Raw genomic sequence first — 21318 nt, 5'->3', positions numbered from 1 at the left:
AACATATTCCCTGACTGGCTTCTGTTATACTACGCAGTTTAACAGTCGCTCATTTAATCCTCATATTAAGCCTGTGGAGTTGGTACTATCAGTGTTCACAAACACCCTTTAATGGTTGAGCTAACTGAAGCTGAGAGAGATTAAATGATTTGCTCAAAGTACTACATCTAGGAAATGGCAGAACTCAGGTTTGATCCCTTCATTAATTTTAGAGACTATGCTTTTAACCAGCTCAATATGCTGATAACCAGATTATTCTGTCTTGTGGTATGTTGCCCAACTTCCCTGCTGCCATCTCCAAATTGCAAAGCCAAGGTGAGAGACTGGCAAATGCTTGTCTCCACTTGGGGATCCTGAGGGACCATCTAGTTGCTCTGTAATGGGGTTATAGAAGAAGGGTCAGAGGTGAGTAGGACTCATTAACAGGGAATTAAGGCCAGCAGCGTAAAGGAACGGAATTCTGTGAGACATAGTTGCCTCATCTTGGCTGGCAGGGAAGAGGTGGATCACAGCAGCATTTTGTATTACCTCAAAGGAGGAAGCATGGAGGGAGAGAGATTCATACATAGAAGGTAACCAATTATTGTATTACAGATTTACTTGTGTAAAATGCTTCTCTAAAATCTAGGCCATTTGTGTTTTAGCTATCAGATGTAACCCAAACTAGGTAAAATAGAACCAAATTATCATCCCTTCCTTAAAGCTCAAAACTTTCTGGCTTGGTAATTTTGTAGGGAAAGACTTGCAGGAAAAATTCTTTGAAATAGGAAGAAGGAAATGTGATTCTGATGTTTCCTTTAAAGGTGCAAAATCAGTACATGAAGAAATAGGACAAGAATCAGAGAAGATTAATTTTCTGAAACCTTACCAACAACCTAGTTCCCAAGGAGAGAAAAGTAACCCTTTTAAAAGGATGACGTTTAGGAGTGGGAGTGAAGGTGAATTTATATCTACACAGTGACTGTTAAGGAGATAATCCTGAAAGCTTTCCAGATGGGAGTCTTTGAAACATACTCCTGCATACTTACCTATGTGTGTCTACTGGATCACTTGTAGTTTCCCCGAAGAGCAAAAAGCAGAAGCCAGATCAAGATTTTGAGGGAGTTAAGTAGGGTTTCTGGTTTTGCTAAATGTGCAAAACACACACAGATGCAGCAGCATGCATGCCCACACTCCGGATGTTTTCAGTTCTGCCCAGAGCTGTTGTAATCACGTGTCTCACATGATCAGGACCATCTTTAGTTCCTTTCCTCCCAAAGACCAGCTGTACTATTTAATAAATAAATATGTGCAATCAAATTACTCCTTTTTGATAAAATTTGAGATTTAATGAGAAACCTAGATATCCCAGAGGTGAGTCTGAAGGAAACATGGGGGTGGGGGGACCACTAAATGTATGTTAGCCTCTCAAATCCTACTCTGGTGCTGTGCCAAATAATACTAGTTTGTTCTTGTGGTTATTTTTCTAACATTTTATTATGGAAAATTTCACATACTCAGAAAAGTTGAAAGAATTTTACAGAAAGCAGCCTTATTTCCAGATTATACCACTAACAATTTACCATACTTTGTTTATCATATGCTTTATAATAGAGCATCTCTTTATTGCTGGATCCAACCATTAGTCTTTGTTTATTGTATAAATTGCAGATATCAATATACTTTCCTAATACTTTAGCTTGTATATCAAATCTAAAGTTCTGTATTTATTTAGTTTTACCCGCCTTTTATATGCAATGACTGGCACACACCTTTGATGTACCATAAATGTGATTTAACAATGCAGAAAATCTCTGTAACCCAAACTCTTCTTAAGATATGGAACTCTTATGTTTTGGAATTTTTTGGTGTGTGTGTATGTGTGTGTGGGGGGAATGGTTATAGATGAATAAAAATACATGTCTTTTATTCTTCTCTCAAGGTGTCATTCTATTAAAAAACAAAACACGTGAATTGTGTTTGCTTGATAATAGCTCATTTTGTAAAGAGTATTTAGGAGTTTCTTGAAGTCTCAGACCCAAATCCTTGTATTAAGGTGCATTTTTTTCTTTACCTAGGTTGTCTCTTGCCTAGAGTTCTTTTAGACTGCTTTATTGAGTTTCTGGAATTTTTGAACCTCCTAAGACATACTGAACATTATATATTTTAAAAATGACTCCTTGTGTCACTCACAACTAAAATTGTGTCTGTGATTAGGAACATAGTGACTTCCTTACCTAAAATAAAGTCCTCTTTAGAGAGTGCATTGAGCCTTGAGTCTGACTCTGAAATCATTAAAAAAATTTTTTTGAAACTGTCTCTTCAGTAGTGAAGATACTTTGCGGGGAATGGAGACAGACCCCTGCCAGTGCTTTATGACCTCCCCATTTTGGGAGTAACGGTAACATCCACGTGGCAGAATGTAACTAACCACCTGCTACTTTTGACTGCATTGATTGGAGGAATGCTAGCTAGGGTAATTGTGAACCAGGTAACTGGTTGGTGGATTTATAGATAAACACATATCCCTAAGCCAATGAAGGGCAAGTTGTAATTTGTCAGTCGAATTATCTGGTTACATATTACCAGTTTATTTCTATTCTCCTATCCTTCATTTTTTGGAAATATCTAATGCAAATATTTCAGCCTTTCTCAAACTGTTTTAATGTACAGAAATAGTTGAAAGTCTGTGATTGGGCCAAAATTATAAAGGAAGTAGTCTCCCTGAGGGCAGAGTGAGAGAAACAGCCATAATCAATAAGAGATCCCCAAGGAGATTTTAAATTTGAAGGAGTAGAAGATAAATGTGTAGAAGAGGTTCACTCTGCCTCCATTTGAAGATTGAGGTTTCATTTTATGAAGGCACTCAACTTATTTCTTTATATTCTCAACATGACAGACGTCCTTTCATTTAAATAAAGGTATTCAAAATATAGTGATGCAGTTTCCCATCTGTCTTGTAAAGAACCAGAACATTTGAGGAACAGTAAGTTCTGACCTTTAACAGCCTCTGGCTCAATTTTTCATATTTTCCAAAAAACCACACCCTACTGCTGGAGAAGATGGCTCGGGGAAGTTGGATGGACTCACTGTATTTTGGGAATTTTGGGCTTTTCCTAATGTTCTCCCTTTCCTAATGTTCTTCCTAATCTCCTTATGTCTCTCTTTTTGTGTTCCTTTCCATTTATATCAATCTAAAATTTTAGTGTAAAGGACATTTTCCAAAATTTAAGATGCAGCTTGAACCAGTGAACTGGCATGGTTTTATGCCTTATATATACATATGTATCTCCTGCACTTACACCAATACTTTTTTTTTTTTTAAGGAGGTCCTGGGGATTGAACCTGGGGCCTCAGATATGGGAAGAAGGTGCTCAGACCACTGAGTTACACCCACTCTTCCACCAATACCTTTATTACAGTGCCTTTGAAGCTTTTGATTGGCTGGGCAAGTACAGTTTTGAAGATGGGGCAGCTGAATCCTAGAGACACTAGATAACCTCAAGCAGTGAGTGAGTTGGCACATGTTCCACAGCATACCATGTTACGCTAGTCTTTTGGCATGCATAGGGGTTGGGGGTGGTAAAGTAGCATCTAAATTAGGTATTTAGGGATAAGAAGGGAGATTTTAATTTTTTCCCCCTTAAGCCAGGAACGTTGACAAGAGAAAATGATGAGAGCGTATATATTCCAGGAGAAATTATTTCAACAACAGTCTTCACTTCTTTACAATGAAAGACCTCAAGATGAACTTTCCCCTTTGTTTTGACTTCTTAATAATTTAAGATCTAGTCCAGGGACTGGTAAACCTTTTCTGTAAACAGCTAGATGTGAAATTTTAGGTTTTGTGGCCTATATGGTCTTTATTGCAACTACTCAACCCTGCTGTAGCTCCAAAGCAGCCAAAGACAATAAGTAAACAAGTGGGTGGGGGCTGCATTCCAATATGTTTTTTTAAAAAAAATCTTTTTAAAAGATTATTTATTCCTGCTGTCTACCCCCTACCCCCATCCCCCTTGTTGTCTCCTCTCTGTGTCCATTTGCTGTGATTCTTCTGTGTCTGCTTGTCTTCTCTTTAGGCGGCCCTGGGAACTGATCCTGGGACCTTCTGGAGTGGAGTGGCATCTGCTGCATCTCTTAATTGTCTCTCCCTGTGTCTCTCTTTGTTGTCATCTTGCTGTGCCAGCTCTCTGCACGGGCTAGCTTGCCTTTAGGAGGCCCCGGGAATCAAACCCTGGACCTCCCATATGGTAGCCAGGAGCCCAATCTCTTGAGCCACATCCACTTTTTTTTTTTTTTAAGATTTATTTTTTATTTATTTTTCTCCCTCCCCCCCTCCAGTTGTCTGCTCTCTCTGTCCATTCGCTGTGTGTTCTTCTGTGACTGCTTCTATCCTTATCAGCGGCACCAGGAATCTGTGTTTCTTTTTGTTGGGTCATCTTATTGTGTCAGCTCTCCGTGTGTGCATCGCCATTCTTGGGCAGGCTGAACTTTCTTTCGTGCTGGGTGGCTCTCCTTATGGGGCGCACTCCTTGCGCATGGGGCTCTCCTACGCGGGGACACCCCTGCATGGCACGGCACCCCTTGTGCGCATGAGCACTGTGCATGGGCCACCTCTGCACAGGTCAAGGAGTCCCGGGGTTTGAACCGCAGACTTCCCATGTGGTAGACGGACGCCCTAACCACTGGGCCAAGTCCGCTTCCCCACACCAGCTTCTTTCTTTTTAGAACATTTATTTATTTATTTAACACCCCCCCCCCCCTTGTCTGTTCTCTGTGTCTGTTTGCTGCGTCTTGTTTCTTTGTCCGCTTCTGTTGTCGTCAGCGGCACAGGAAGTGTAGGCGGCGCCATTCCTGGGCAGGCTGCACTTTCTGCGTGGGGCTCCCCTATGCGAGGGACACCCCCGCGTGGCACGGCACTCCTTGCGCGCATCAGCACTGCGCATGGGCCAGCTCCACGGGTCAAGGAGGCCCGGGGTTTGAACCACGGACCTCCCATGTAGTAGACGGACGCCCTAACCACTGGGCCAAGTCCGTTTCCCTACATCAGCTTCTTGATAACTGTTTTTTTAAAGTGCATTTTTAGTTTGAGATTTAAGCATTGGTCAATGTTAATGCAAATATGAAAGTGAAAAAAAAAAGTTTTTCCTCCTGCTTTGTCATTAGCAGTCTTTTTCTCCTTTACCTAATTTTACTTTCAAACCTGAAAACTCTGGACTAAGTATGGTAGGAAATTAAGAAAGCATTGGGGAGAGGACATCCAACTAAATAGTCATTTTATTTTTTACTTTTTAAAAAGATTTATTTATTTCTCTCCCCTTCCACTCATTGTCTATTCTCTGTGTCCATTTGCTGTGTGCATCTCTTTTTTGTTGCATCATCTTGCTGTGGCAGCCCTCCGTGTGTGTGGCTCCACTCCTGGGTGGGCTGCACTTTTTACACGTGGGGTGGCTTTCCTTGCGGGGAGCACACCTTGCATGTGGGACACCCTTACGCCGGGGCGCCCCTGCGTGGCACGGCACTCCTTGCACACAGTACCACTGTGCATGGGCCAGCTTACCACACGGGGGTGAGGAGGCCCTGGGGATTGAACCCTGCACACTCCATATAGTAGACGGACGCTCTATCAGTTGAACCACATCCGCTTCCCTAGTCATTTTAAATTACCACTTCAAAAACGGAAATCCATCGGGGAGCAGATGTGATTCAAGCCGTTGAGCCCCTGACTTCCACATGGGAGGTTCTGGTACCTTTTAAAGAAGAAAACAGATAAGGAACAGACAGTGAGCACAAACAAGGAGCAAACATATGAGAGAGCCATGGGTGGGAGGAGAATAAAGGTTTTATTTTTTTTAAAAATCCGTGGTATTTTGAATGCTGCACCAGCAAACAGAATGATAACCGAGTTTTAAAAATAGTGTGAAATCATTTGAATTAGGCAGGAAGGCCAGACTTTGTCTAATAGCATTCCAGAGCCAGCTCTTCACCCAGTGGAGGTTGTGTGTGCTTTTGGGCACTGAGGAGGGAAAAAGGGCACAGGAGTAACCAGTTTTGCTTTTGTGGTAGTCTCGAGGCCATAGTTAAGTCCATCTGCATTCTGAACAGGGACACACTAACTTCCTAAAGTTGACAATTTTCTATGGCACAATAATCTGAGATCATTGTGTGGGCCTGAGGAACACAATAATCTGAGATCATTGTGTGGGCCTGAGGAACGCCCCAAGCCATTATCTGGGGATTGCTATCCTGAAAGATAATTGAAGTGGTAGGCTAGCCAAGCTGAGTGTGTGGTCCCAAGAAGCTGTCATCCTTGAAATCATCTGGGATTCTTTGGACCCAACCTAGAAGAAATCTGGAGTTGGAGGAGTAGGTGAGATGGGTGGAACACTCAGTGGTGAATGATCACTCCTCTGAGATGTAAATGCTTTCTCAGCAGAAACGAGGCCCTTTCTTCTCCTGTAGACTTCTGCTTATCTTTCAAACTGGGTGCAGATGTCACTGCTCTTAATTAAATCATTCCAGGCTCCTCCATTTAGAGGATTTTCCTTCATTAATGCTATATCACTTGCAATCAGCCTCTACAATTGCTTAGCATTTTTTTCTTTGTCTGTCTTTCCCACTAGATTGTGGAATATTTCTTCCCTTTATCCTGGGGTCTAGCACACAGAAGAACCGATATTTATTGATAATAGGATATTTTACAAAACTGCTCTAAAAATCCTTAAGTGTACTTTTTTCTTTTTAAATCACTTGGGCTCTTGGATTATAGTTTTCTGTGGTTGAAGAAGATAGATGTTTTATTACGTTTGATAAAAACCCATGGTTTTATGCATGTGTACTGTCTGTTAGTAGTGGTGGGGAAAAGATGATACATTCTGCATATAAATGTTGATGGCTAGGCCAAATTCCAGCCCAGAGAATCCTGACAAGCTTTCTCTAAGGCTCACAACACATTTAGCAGAGGTCAAATGAAGGGAGACTTCCCCAGAAAAACAATGACTTACTGTTTAGTTTTAAGGAGATGCCAATTATAGCGGGTAGTAGGAGGTGAGTTGAGGTTATGATGAAAATAAGAATATTTAGAAACATGTAATTGTTGCTCATTGCCATATAAAATACCAATACATGTTTCCAGCTTTCTTCTCCTATAATAATCTCTCTGTTCTTCCTACTTAAAATGTCTGTGGAATGAAGTGGAGTAGAATAATGAGACCGCTTCTAGTTTTTATGACATTAAGTTCTTTCTGTGGAAACAAGTGTGGCATGCGGAATTAAATAACCAAAGTGAGAGATGAGTATAAGCTAAGATGTGAAGAAAGAAAAACGTGCCTGTAGTTATAAACTTTCCTGATGGTTTCTTAAAGACAAGAACACATTTCGTCTGTTTTGTATGTGATTGAGGTTAGGTTTCTTGTCTTTGTGTTTTTATATCTGTGTTTGCTAGAACCTGAAAAAACTTTAATTTGTGGAAAGTTTTTCTCTGTGAGTTTGTTTACAAGCAACCTATTTCAACCAGGTTTAAAATAATTGATAGTGGTTTCTACTACCTAGAAGTGTTGTGATGATTGGAGGTGGCGGATAGGTTAGTTTCATTCCATAATGGAATGAGTACCATTGAATGGAAGTGTAGGAACCCTACAATTTTGGGTTTATTCAATAATGGAAAAATGTGTTAATGGTATGTAATCATTTAAAGAAGCAGTGTTTCTTAATATTCCTCCTTTAGATAAATCTTGCCAGTTTCCTTTCTATCCCATTGTTCCCCACTTTCTTATCAATACACAGACATTGCTTTTCCTTTCATTTTCCTGGGGTAAGCCTTTTCCTGTTGCTTTTTGCTGTTGGTTAGCAAGTCTAAATGCTGAGCATTTGTTTTGGATGAAGCCGTGCTTGGTACATTGGCCCGGTTTCAAATGGTTCTCCTTTTTTGTATGTGGTGCAATTGGTTTTCTGGAATGTGTGTATTAAAAAGTTCAGTCGTTGGGAGGGAATCTTTCTTTTGGAATGGTAAGCCTTGTAGTTTTTAAGCTGTTCTATTAGAATGTTGCTCTCATTTCAGTGTGTGGAGCTTGCTCTTGAGTAATTTCTTGGGAGGAGAGTTGCTTTTTATCCCCTTAGGAATATTTAAGAAGTCTCTTAAGACAGAAGACAAATTTGTAATGTTTTGTTTTTCTCTTGATTTCTGTGTGGTATTTCTATTAATTTCATATATGTTAGAAACAATAACATTACGTGAGTCCCTGGATCTGTATGTGAATCGGTAAATCATTTCAACCATTAGTGCTGGGTATAGAGAGAAGGCAACTGACTTTATGCTAGCTTATATTTTTTTGTAGGTGTTGAGTGTGAGGTGACATGATAATTAAACAGATAAGTGCATAAAGGGCATAAATGTAGATAGTGATAGAAAAAGCAGTGTGAAGTGCTAGCAAGCTCCTGCTGGTGGGAGATGTGACCATTTAGATCAAGACCGTCATGAAGAACTGATATTTAACCTGGGATATTAGTGACAACAGAGAGCCAGATGTCCTCAGCTTTAGGGGAAGAGCATCCAGGCAGGGCTGGGCAGTGCCCAGCCTGCCCTGTTCCAGACACAAAAATAAAGCCAGTGGATAGTATTTGAAGAAAGGAAGGAGGGGGAGGGGTGATGTATCTGGGAGATAGTGTTTAAGAGGGTTGGGACCAGCGTGGGGTCAGGTTTCTGGGTTATAATCTTAAATGCTACAGGAAGCCATTGGAGGGCTTTCAGCACTGGAACAAGCCACTTGCATTTTAAAACCATGTCTCTGGAGCTTGTTTTTATATGTTCTTTCCAATGCTTTTCTAGGAGCATGGAGAGATTTTTCTTTGTGCAATTTTTGTTGTTTGAACTTTTTGTCCCGGGACAGCATAAAAAAATTGTTTTGAATCTGTTGATTTGAAATTGTGTATTTGCTATAAATGTTATCCAAACCTTCTGTTTTTGTTTACGTGTGTACACACTTGGAATTTTATGACTAGTAAGTGAGGTAAACTGAAGAATAAAACCTGTCACATTGACAGATAATCATGAGGTGAGCTGAGGCATCTTTCATGACCAATCTAGGGAAGGGTGATATCAGCTTCCTTCTCGGTTTGAGTCATCTGAGGGTAAAACAACTTGGTAAAATCGGTTTTAGGTATGAGACAATGAATCATATTTTGTCATCAAATAATAAAGAGACTGACAAAATTCTTATTTGTTTGAACTTGAATCAGGCTTGAATATAATCATTTCTATCAAAGATAGGTATTAAGCATCACTTTTTGTTAAGTGCTTTGCTAGGTACAGAGAATAGTCATTGCCTTTCAGGAGCTTACAATCTAATAAATATCTGTAGACACACATAGAGTCCATATAGTTTTGATAATGTAAAAAGTCCATAATTTTGGTGAATATAACCATAGATGTGCAAGAATAGATGTAGTCTGGAGAAAGAAAGAATTCACACCAGAGGATGAAGGGGCAGTGTGAAGGTCCAGACTAGAGACAGTAATATTGCGGAAGACTTTGAAAGAAAAGGTAGGAGCACTAGGGAACTGGCAGGGAGAACTGTGCTTTCCAGATCTCCAGATCTTTCCAGATGGTGAAGGGAGTTGCTTTTAACCCACCCAGGAGTTTTAATCCTGTAGGCAATAAGGACCTTAAAAATTTTTTAAAAAGGTGATTGACAAAGTCAGATTCATGGTTTTTAGAAAGATCAGTAAGGCAGCTGTGTGGGGGACTACACTCCAGCTGAGGAATGAAGTCCACACAACACTTTATCTGAATGCTTAATACTTTATTGGATGCTTAACTGATTTATTGCCCCAATCATTTTTGTTGTTTGGTGGATTACATAAAGCAAGCATTAAAAAACACCTTTATGCTTGCTTGTCTCGCTCTTTCTTAGTTTGTGACTGCAGGAGTTTTCAAATTTGTGGCTGTAGTGAGACAGACTTTCACTGGCCTCATTATTTTATAGGTATGTGATTGTGGCCCTTTGTGGTCATGTGAGTGTGTAAGAAGAATGGCATGGTTATGAGGCCAGGGCACTGGTTGATCCCAGTACAGACCTGACTAGCAGGGGAAGAACCAGCAACTTCTGCCCATGTTTCTGATTGGTGCCAAATGAGCAGTGCCAACAGGACAGGGCAGGCGGTCAGAGGTGGTTTTGATCACCAAGGACCTTTATAACTAGGGGGAGACATAAATAATTAGTCAGGTGGCAGATTTAGCTAAAGTCAGCCTGTTACTGTAATGAGGGAGTAATTTTTGTATGCCCATTCAACTGACTTCAACCAAGTATGTCCAGCGTTTTAGGGAATCCATCTCAGAAACTGAACTGTATGGAATTTGTCAGTAACACTAATATGCCCTCATTTCATGTAACATTAAAAACAAATCTTAGTTTGTAAAAACCTTTGAGGTCAGAAGTGATTTCTTTTCTTGGCTTGTGTAATTGTTCTATTTGCATGATGGCCTTGCTCAGTCAGTACTAGTTTTTTTGTTTGTTTTTTAAAATGCCTTTGGAAAGCAAGGAACTTGGTGTACTACACATGGGAGGAATACATTAGCTGGTCTGTCTCCTCCCTCATCCCATTTTCCTTTTGGAGCTGTATATCCCCACCCACTGCCCCCTTTCCCTTTTCTTTTAATTGGTTTTAAAACCAGTTAATAAGGCAGGTTCTTCTGCTTTTCCATTTGTAAGTTTTCTGAAATGCCTCTCAAAATACATTTGTGTGATGTATTAAAAGAAACAAAAAGGGTTATAGTGTGTACCCCAGTTTAAAAACAAAGAAAAAAACAGCTGCCGGTGTTTGAATCTTGAAATATATTATTCTCTAAGGCACTGTAGGCAGTGAAATTCTGCTTTATGCAGATGGATCTGTAACTATTTTTTTTTAAAGATTTATTTATTTATTTAATTCCCCTCCCCTCCCCCGGTTGTCTGTTCTCTGTGTCTTTTTGCTGCGTCTTGTTTCTTTGTCCGCTTCTGTTGTCATCAGCGGCACGGGAAGTGTGGGCAGCGCCATTCCTGGGCAGGCTGCACTTTCTTTCGTGCTGGGTGGCTCTCCTTACGGGTGCACTCTTTGCGCGTGGGGCTCCCCTACGCGGGGGGCACCCCTGTGTGGCACGACACTCCTTGCGCGCATCAGCACTGCGCATGGGCCAGCTCCACACAGGTCAAGGAGGCCCGGGGTTTGAACAGCGGGCCTCCCATGTGGTAGATGGATGCCCTAACCACTGGGCCAAGTCCGTTTCCCGGGTCTGTAACTATTATTTGGTAACTAAGACTCAGTGCAAGGCCCAAAAGTCAGTTTCCAGTGGGAGTTATTGCACAGGTGAGCAGTGCCCCAACATTTCTTTACACCTGATCTTGGTAATGGTGTTAGGTATATGTGGCTATTTTATTTTTAATCAGAACTTTTAAACACACAACTAATAAATGAATATTTGTGCAAATAATGTTAAAATGTGTAAAACAGATTATTCATTTATCTGTGATCCCTAAGCCAGCACTACTGCCTCCACCCTAGTCTCATGCTCCTTCATGATTTTGGTAGTGTGTATCCTTTCAGACCTTCGCTACACGTTAACTTGTACGCAGAAATACCTGGCAGCTTCATTTTGAAAGGTAAATTAACATGATGTCGCTCATTCGAATTGATGTGGCTTACCTTTTATTCAAATTTGCCCAGGTACAGTCTGGCTCAATTTAAAACTTGCAGTATGCATTTAAGATTTGTTAAATGTTTGGTTATACAATTTGAAATAACTTTTACTGGCTCTGAACCCTAGAGAGAGAGTTTATAATGAGTAAGAAGTAAATTTCACCCTCATTTATTTCGTAGGAGAATGAGCAGCTAAGAAGTTATGTGGGCATTGTTTTTCAGATTAAATTAGTTTTGCAAAGTGGGGTCACAGAAAACTAAGTATCATAATGAGGCTGAACCTTCTGTGGCAAACAGAAGTTAGTAGCAAAGAGTTGTTATATTGCAGTGATCCTCTGGGGGCTCATCCAGGGAAACAAATGACATAATGATATTTTATCATTTCACTTGGCTGATTTTTTTTTAATATAAAATTGGATTGTAGGATTTTATATTTTAGGATTAAGTCCTAGATTTATTTTGAGTGTTGGTTGATGGGAATGGTGTTGGATTAAAAACATTGGAAGATTTAGTTGAGTGGTTTTTATTGTGAGAAAACCTGTTACAAATTTTTCCATGTGCATGAACCTAGGAGGGGGGTGGGATTCTCCATTCTTTAAAGCAACACTTATTCTGCTTTCAAATCTGGAGCCATTTTGATTCTCATGACATTTAATTTGTATTTAGAAGTGAAATAGTTTAATGACATGGCTATTTTGTATTTTGAAGTATGCTGACTTTTTCCCTCCATATAGCCAATGTGTGAAGAATGTCTTGGGGGTGTTAGATTGTAGGGCTGGAGGAAGATGGAAAAAGAGGGGCCAGAAGATTTAAAAATTTAACAGAGTTGGCGTCAAAAAATCAGAATCACTTGCAGAACTAGTCAGAACCCAGGTCCCTTGTCCTTTGCCTCTGTCACTTTGTGATATATCTATACATCTTGCCATCTCTAGAAACCAGGTTTGCCCAACTTCTGTGAACAGTCTTATTTCACAGTCTTATTTTGTATGTTCAAAGCAGAACATCATAGTGCTTCTAAAACAGTAAGAAGACGTGATCATTTCCAGAATTAATGCACACTATTGATACCAGAATTTTCCTTTTGCTTCCTGCTGAATGTCTCTTTCATGCTTACAAAGATAAATGCATAGCAGTCAAACTGCATCCCCCAAGGGAGAATTAAAATTTAAACATGAGTTCTAGAGAGGGCTGGTCACATCTCTCAGAGGCAGGTCTCTGTGAAGTGACCAGTCAAGGGTGATGAATGGGTAGTCAGCTGTTCACAGTCAGCCCTGGGGGCCTGCGAGTTGCCATGGAAGTGCCCAGTGGCATCTGGCCATCCTGCATGACTAACCTAGTTTAACAGCAGGCCTCCTGGGCTCCTGCCTGGAAGAAGGTGCTTACAGCCAGATGATACCAGAGCCAGCATGCTGCCTGGTATCTCAAGCCCGATTTAGGTCTTTCTAAATAACTGTTTGGGTTTTTTTTCTTCCTTTCACATGTAGTATTTTTCTTTTTTAGAACAAGGCAAAAAAGAAAAGAGGAGGTATCACTCTTACTAAATAGAATTGTGATTTCTTTATTTTTATCATAAAGTTTTAACACATCCACCCATGCCCCCAAGGAGATTTGAAAACACGCCCTGACAGGTCCCAGCATGGGGTTGACTAAAGGACTAATGCAGGGGTGAACAGCAGCCCTGGCTTCCTCAGGAGTTTCATCACCTCTCCAAAAGTGAGAGCATCCAGGCATGTGTTAGATTTTCAAAGCTTCGTTCTGTCTCCTGTGCTGATTTTAGAGTGGTGGAATTTTGTCAGTGAAAACATCTGCGGCACAGTTCACCTCAGTTGGTCTGTGCTTTGTTTTCTGCAGGATGCCATTTCGTACATGGCTGCTCTCTGGAAACTGAAGCCTGTGGTTTCTCCCCCTCAGTCTTGTTCACTTAAAAAAAAAAAAAAAGTGGGGGATGGTAGAGGAGGTGGTTTGACATATTCTGCAGCAATCTCTTTTGACAGTGTTAAACCTAGCAGATGACAATATTGGATCTGAAAGCAAGAACTTGGCTACTGAACTTAAAGGTATTCCCCACCTAAAACTACTTTTGCTAACTTATGGATCCAGTTAGATCACCTGCTTCTGTTGGAACTTTTGGGAGTCTGTGTGATGGCCAGACATTGCACTCCTAGTGAGGTGCTTCAACACATGGACTTGTTTTTGTTTGCTTGAAATCACCACATGACTTTGTTTTTTCCTCACTCTTGGACTGGTGCAAAAGCTGGTGTTCTCAGAACATGACCTGGGTCAGCAGGCCGTGGGAGTGGAGCTGACACTGGGCCTTCAATGGCTACTTAAGTGCATGTTTATTTACAGCCTCTCCTTGAAAGAAATTAATGGGAAGAGCCCCTTAGCATGTTAGACATGACTTGTGAACCTAGAGGTTATTATGGGGCCAGTGACCTTACACAAATCTATAAAATAAGGACTCTAAAATAAGAATTGTACCATTTTTAATAACTTGAGTCATTTCACGTTATTGGCCATCTATCTCTCAAGGAGCTCTCTTGGGTCCTTAGAGAAGGAACAAACCATGTGACTACATTTAATCTAAAATATGTTAGATGGCTATGTAATACCTCTTTTTTCTTGTCTAGCTTCTTTCATTCAGATGTGTACCTTTGAGTCTAAAGAATTATAAGTAATTTATAAGGCAGCATACCTTAGCTTATTTACCTCCTTTGTCATTGCCTGATTTAACAAAGCCTTAAAGCTTTGTGAGAACTGTGGTTCAGTAAAAGGCCTTTGATGCTGGCACACCTGAATTTGGATTTTCACTTCTACCATTTATTAGCAAGTTATTTCACCTTTGAGCCTTTTTTTTTTTTCCCCCCCATCTGGAAAATGGAGTTAATCTCTCTCTTACAGAGAATTAAATGGGAGACTGATGTGATAGTCCTAAATCAGTGCTGGTTATGTAAGAGATGCTAAGTGGTGGTAGTGCTTGGCTTGTGCTGACGCTATTATCGTTACTGTGTATTGGTAAGCCTACAGTGGCTTTATATGGCCACGGAAGAATGTGCTTTCATGAGCCACCTGGAAATAGACCTGCAGATGTCAGGCCCAACCGCAGATTTGCTGAATCAGAAACTCTGAGGGTGGGCCCTGACAACTTGGCAGTTCAATGAGCTCTCCAGGTGATTCTGATACTAAACTTTGAGAACTACTTATTTTATACAAAGTAGTACTGTATAGATTAGGAAGGACAACTTGTAACTTACTATATTCTATGTGGAGCAGTGAGCAAATCTGACAAGACTAGTACTGTGATAAGGTTACCCTGGTGTCTGTGTGGGGGAGAGAATGTATTTTTTCTTGGTATAGAAGAAAAAAAAAAGCCTTCATTTTTAAAAAGTGATAGTCAATTTGTAATTATTCAAAGGTAATTACAGAGTTATGTGAATCATGTAGGACAATTGCTGCTTGCTAAAATCCCCCTCATTTAAAAATTCTTCCACTCACCCCCTCCTTTCTTGTATCTTGTCTTAAAAACAGTGATGTGTATAAGCTGAACAAAGTTTTACTCATGCTATGAATTATGTTATAATTTTTATTTACATTTTACAATTTACAATTTAAATTTACATTTCCCCTGATTTGAAATGGAACCAGGAAAAAGAAAATATTCATGGAAAAATTTGCCTGTGAGCTTTTAAAAAAAATTCCCTAAGCTATTAACAAACTTATAACACGTGAAAGCCAAGTAAACCAGAAAGCTGCCTAGTACAACGAGCAAAACCCTATTAGTTGCAAGGAAAAGTATACAACCCAGAAGAAAGGGGTCTCACAGCTCACTGTGTACTCTTGGAAACCAGGGACTGCTGCCTTCCTCTGCCCTGCTCAGAAGCCTCCGTGAGACATAGGGATTTGCCCAACAGAGACAGTGTCTTGGGTGAGGATGAACTTCTTTCTCAAAGTCTGAACCTTATAAAACTCATCCTAACAGTGTTCTTCTTGATGTCTTTCTTTACTTCAGTACTTAACAGGTTTTTCAGTTGAAGGTTGATGGTGAATAAGAAATATGCTCGAAGTTTATTAAAGTTAGTTTTATATTGTAAATGTCATTTCATATTGGTATGTGTCAGGCAATAAAATACTGTTGGTTTTTAAATTTTTAAAAATTAATGAAATAGGACAATAATTAATCAGAATCCTTAATGGGATTGCCCCTTATGCAAGGTACCTCGATTTCAGAACACACAGCAAATAAGCCAGCGTTAGTTTTGTTTTTGCTTTTTAAAGGTCTAATTGCATCTTTTTCTTTGTTATTTTTGTAGCAGTTTTCATTATTTGGGGGTGAAAATCTGAAAGCATAGTGAAATCCAGCTGTTTCTGAGATAAGACTGAGCTGATTGATTTAGAAATATTTTACTAATTTAGTAATTTTAAACCAGTGAAACATTTCTTAAAGATAGTTTGGTGTGCAAAATTGACAGGGAAATAAATTGAGGACTGGGAGTAGCCTGTTAGTTGGAGTATTACTGTTCACACCCTCCCTTTTGAATCTGTTGCCACTTTCGCTATTTGGGATTCTGAGACAAAGGTAGCAATTATTCAAGAGCAGGCAGAACTCTGCCTTATAAAACAGAGGCTAACATTCACAAGCAAATAAAGAAAGCTACAGGAACTCCACTGTTAAAACCATCAGTGTCAGAAAGCAGAGAACTGCCTTAGTGATGAGAATAGCAAAGCAGGCACCCTTGGTAAACCCCTGCTTCCCCTCTGTGCACACCCATGCATCAGCCTGTTTGAGTGTTGGCAATGTGTATCTGCATCGAGTGGTTTTTGTAGAGAGGCTTAAGAGTACAAGTTGTTCAGAGGAAGGTTGCAAACCTCCAGCCTCCCTGCAAACTGTTTCAAAGTGGCTGCAGAGGAAGTTTGAAGGGAAAAAAAAAGTTATTTCCTAATTAATCTGCCTACTTGTATGATGGTTTGAAGCTATATGGATCCCAGAAAAGTAAGCGCTTAAAGTTAACTTCATTCCCGTGGTGTGGACACATTGTAAGTAGGATCTTTTGGTGAGTAGGACCTTAACTTAACATGTGACCCACCTCATTCTGGGTAGGTCTTAATCCTTTTACTGGAGTCCTTTATAAGAGAATGAAATTCAGAGGAAGAAAAAAGAAGCCATGAAACCAAGCTGAAAGCAAGGAAACCCGGAAGAGAAGGGAAAGACCAGTAGATGTCCCCTTGTGCCTTGTCATGTGACAGAGAAGTCCAGGATCACAGGCAGGCAGTCTTTGGGAAGAAAGCATTGTTTGATGATGCCTGCCTGGATTTAGACTTTTTTTTTCCAGTCTTAAAACTGTGAGCTTGTAAGTTAATAAATTCTCATTGTTAAAAGCTAACCCATTTCATGGTATCTGCATTTCAGCAGCCTAGCAAACTAGAACACTTTGCTTCTATGATTATATGCTAATGTTTATATGATTTTTTTGAACCAACAAGAGGAATTACCAACATCATAATTGAAAGGAATTCTTGGATAGTCATCAAGTTCATTATGCTACTGCCAAGAAGAATCAAGTCTAAGCTCTTCAAAACTCTTGAGATTCAGACTCTATTAAAGAAGTCACCATAGCTGGTTTCTGGTTTAGTTTTTCCCTTAACTTTTTCAGTATGTTTACTAGCATAAAGTTTTCATTTTGTAGCTATATTAGTTCCCTTAAAATCTGATAAAGATACATGTCAGCTTGGAAAAGTTCTGATACCTAGCAAAATCAAACAGGTATCTTAGCTTTTAACCATCTCGCCTTTTCCTTTAGATTGAAAGGCTGTGGAAATAGCAGAAGGTCAATTTTAAGATGACTATAAGTGGTTTGAAATTTATTTTTGCATTGTCAGCCAGAGTTAAATCTAAAAAGAGAAAGTTTAAGTTTTTATATATAAAAATAATATAAACATAGTACTGTTATTTTTAATTAAAAAATTAATGGTTAACTTCTATGCAAAATACCATGCTTTCCATACCAGGAGAAGATAGACATTTTAGAGGTTCTATTAGGATGGAATTCACATTCTAGGGGGGTAGAGAGAGCCAATCAGTATGTTATATAAGTGCATGCTTGGTGGATTTGAGGAAGCCTTTTGAGTGGGTGACATTTGAATCACTCAGAGACTAGCTGAAAATTGGGGATGGGAGTATGTGATTGAGAGAGGCAGAGGGCATTTGTGTGATTGGAATGAAAATGCAGGGGTCACTAATGTGACTGTAATACAGAGAGGGTTGCAAGAGAATCATAATGGCAAGGTGAGCTGGCCCTGGAAGAATTGGTTAGATTTTAGTAAAAGGGTTTTGGGGATAGAGGTTGGGACAAAATTTTGCTCTTTACAGGGTATGTTTGGGGAATGTACTTAACTGTCCATTCAGTTCAAATATAGAATGCGTGTGGCAGGCCTGCAGGAGGATGGTAGTTCAGTATCACTGTACCACATTGTGGGAGACTCTTATTGCCAAAGCAAGGATTTAGAATGTATTTTGCAGCAGTAAAGAGTCAACAAGTGCTGTTATTTTAAAATATCAGTAGTGACATGAGAACCTGGCCCTTAGATCAGATTTCTTTGCCTGAGAAGGCTGAAATAGAGGGACAAGATGTGGGGGAGGTTGGGAGATCAGTAGGCTATAGCCAGAGGAAATAAGAGAAGTCATGGGAGAACAGAGAGGCCAGGAATTGGGGTTTGGGGGGTTGGGAGTAGTGTGTTTCTGACGTTAGGGCTAGAATATCTAGGGTACCTAGAGTTAGCTAAACAACTGAGTATTTTTCTACTTATTCAGATGACATTGGGAAAAAGAAAATTTAATAGATCCCACAGAGACAAGTCTATGAGGACAAAAGTCTTTTTATAATTCTAATTTTCATGAATTTCATTATTCTTTGGTGCCAGGACTGATGATTTTAGGATGTGTTTTTATGTGACTTAAGGCATTTGGATCTAAGATTTCTCAGTAGGTAGAGGAGATATATATGTATGTATGTAAAATTTGGATTTTTCTGTCCTTGATATTTGAAATGAGAAATGAAAATCATCTTTTCTGGTTTACATGCCAAGACACTCCCAGTAGAGTAGGCTGAGAAGAAAATTAAATGCTGTTTTGGGTGCCTAGTAATCTTTTAATTATGAAATAAGTGTTTTGATTTCCAAAATTTATGCTTCTGATCCCAGAAAACGGTATTTCTAAAGTTCACATCCTTCTGATTCTTTCAGATGAGATGCTTCTGTCTCTACCTCATGTTTTGCAAGTTGAAAGTGAAAATATCATTAATTTTGTCTCATTTCCTCCACCACCTGTAAAATTCTTCACCTTGCAGTCAGTCCTGAACCATGAAGGCTGACAGCCCAGAATCTGGTGCTGAAGGGTCACAGCCAGTCAAGGAAGGAGTCAAGAACTTGTGCCTCCTTTATGTCATGTGCCTTGGCATCTCTTCTTCCTGAATCTGTCCTTACCTCCATTCATGTACATACAAACAACAAATCTTGGAACTTGGACACTGATAAATTTTGTTTTTTTCTTTTGTGGCATATATAGCTTATATAATGAAGACAGAAACCTGCTTCGAATCAGAGAAAAAGAAAGGCGCAACCAGGAAGCTCACCAAGAGAAAGAGGCATTTCCTGAAAAGACACCCCTGTTTGGAGAGCCCTACAAGGTATTTATTGTGTATTATGAGAAGAAAGTCTGATTTATCATGATACTTAACTCTGTGATAAAAATGATTCTATGTGTTTGAGTTTTAAAAGAAAGTATAAAGTCCTCTGGACATTGTTAGTCAGACTCGACCAAAGATTGCAGTTTTCTTTGGTGGTGGTAGCCTCTGACACACAGTAATGTGTGTCTATGACAGGCTTCTTAATGGGGAAATTGGGTTCAAATTGCACTTCACATTCTGTGTCATGCATTAAATTTTGAGGTTAAAAAAAAAAATGCTATTCTATAACCTGGCTTGTTAAGTGGTTAGATTTTTCTTTATTACCTAACTCTGCTGTCTTTCTTTTACGTTTCTTTTTTTCAGACGGAAAAAGGTGACGAGCTATCTAGTCGAATACAAAACATGCTGGGGAACTATGAAGAAGTGAAGGAGTTCCTAAGTACCAAGTCTCACCCTAATCGCTTTGATGCTTCTGAAAATAGGTTGGGAAAACCAAGATATTCTTTATTTCCTGAGAAGGGGAGCAGCATTCCACTCCACTCTTGCCCGGCTACTGCCCAACACCTGTCCATGAACACTTCTTCCTCTGGACCACTTCCTGTTGGTAATATTAGCCACAAGCCAAAGATGGCACAGCCAAGAATGGAACCAATGCCAAGTCTCCACACCAAAAGCTATGGCCCACTGGACAGCCAGCACCTGACCCAAGATCACCTTGGTCAGGAGGGATTTGGTTCTAGTCATCACAAAAAAGGTGACTGTCGAGCTGATGGAGACCACTGTGCTTCAATGATGGGCTCAGTTGCAGAGAGGGAGCTTTCTCCTTTACTTTCCTCTTTGCCTTCCCCCGTACCCCCTCTGTCACCTATACATTCCAACCAGCAAACTCTTCCCAGGATGCAAGGAAGCAATAAGGTTCACAGTGGTAACAATAACAGTAAAGTCTACTGCCCAGCCAAATCCCCCAAGGACTTAGTAATGAAGGTCCATGATAAAGAGACCCCTCAAGACTGTTTGGTGGCAGTTACCAGCCTTGGGGTAGCCCCTCCCCAGCCTTCTTCTCAGACATTTCCCCCACCTTCCCTCCCCTCAAAAAGCATTGCAATGCAGCAGAAGCCCACAGCTTATGTCCGCCCCATGGATGGTCAAGATCAGGCTCCTAGTGAGTCTCCTGAACTGAAGCCACTGCCGGAGGACTACCGTCAACGGGCCTTTGAGAAAACAGATTTAAAAGTGCCTGCCAAAGCCAAGCTCACCAAACTGAAAATGCCTTCTCAGTCAGTTGAGGTGAGTGGAATTTCCTATCTTGGTAACTCCAATTTGAAGAAAGTTTGAAATTGAAGTGTTTGGAAAACCAGGGATGAGGTCATGGCTTTTGGGTAGTGGGTTTCCTTTTTGGCTTTAGTACCTTGTTTATCCATGAAATACTAAGGTCTGAGGTGGATTACTTATGACATATTAAAATACATTTTGCAGAACGTTTATTTTTTAAATGAGCCATAATCTAATTTATGTACAGTAAAATATATAGATATTAAGAGTACAAATTGGTGTGTTTGAAAAATGTATGTGCCTGTGTGATACCCCCAATCAAGATAAAGAGCATTTCCACCACCAGAAAGTTTTGGGAAGATTTTGAACTGCCGTTGTTTTCTTATTTGGGAGAACACTGGCTTCTTTAACCGTGTTACTTAAAAAAAATAAAAAATTGTTTTCTTCAGCTTATTTTTCTGCCATCTAAACCATTAAAAAAGGGAAAAATAAGAGGTCAAAATGTTGAAGACTAAGTCTTCTCAAAAAAAATTTTTTATTTTTAAAAGATTTGTTCCTGTAAGTTGTGAGAAACTTTAAAGTTCTAATATATTTTTACCTATTACCTAAAAAAAAAAAAAGTGGCTGTTTGACTTCTCATTTGAGAGTGAATCTCAAAGTAATACAAAAAGTTTGTCAACTGTGGATTTTAAAAGTAACCAAATAAGACTGT

At 39.8% G+C, this 21318-nt stretch overlaps 1 protein-coding gene across 4 annotated transcripts in view; it reads left to right on the top strand.

Moving 5' to 3' along the window:
- Positions 1-21318, top strand: part of AFF1 (ALF transcription elongation factor 1) — a 216813-nt gene that overhangs the window by 91603 nt on the left and 103892 nt on the right. For all 4 annotated transcript variants that reach the window (XM_058295846.2, XM_058295849.2, XM_058295855.2 and 1 more), the window contains 2 exons: positions 19214-19334; positions 19698-20621. In XM_058295846.2, the coding sequence (XP_058151829.1) occupies positions 19214-19334; positions 19698-20621 (1045 nt within the window). The remainder of the gene's footprint in view (positions 1-19213; positions 19335-19697; positions 20622-21318) is intronic.

This window comes from Dasypus novemcinctus, chromosome 1, assembly GCF_030445035.2.
Source record: "Dasypus novemcinctus isolate mDasNov1 chromosome 1, mDasNov1.1.hap2, whole genome shotgun sequence".
NCBI classification, from domain to species: Eukaryota; Metazoa; Chordata; class Mammalia; order Cingulata; family Dasypodidae; genus Dasypus; species Dasypus novemcinctus.
This window is presented reverse-complemented; position numbering and strand designations above follow the sequence as displayed.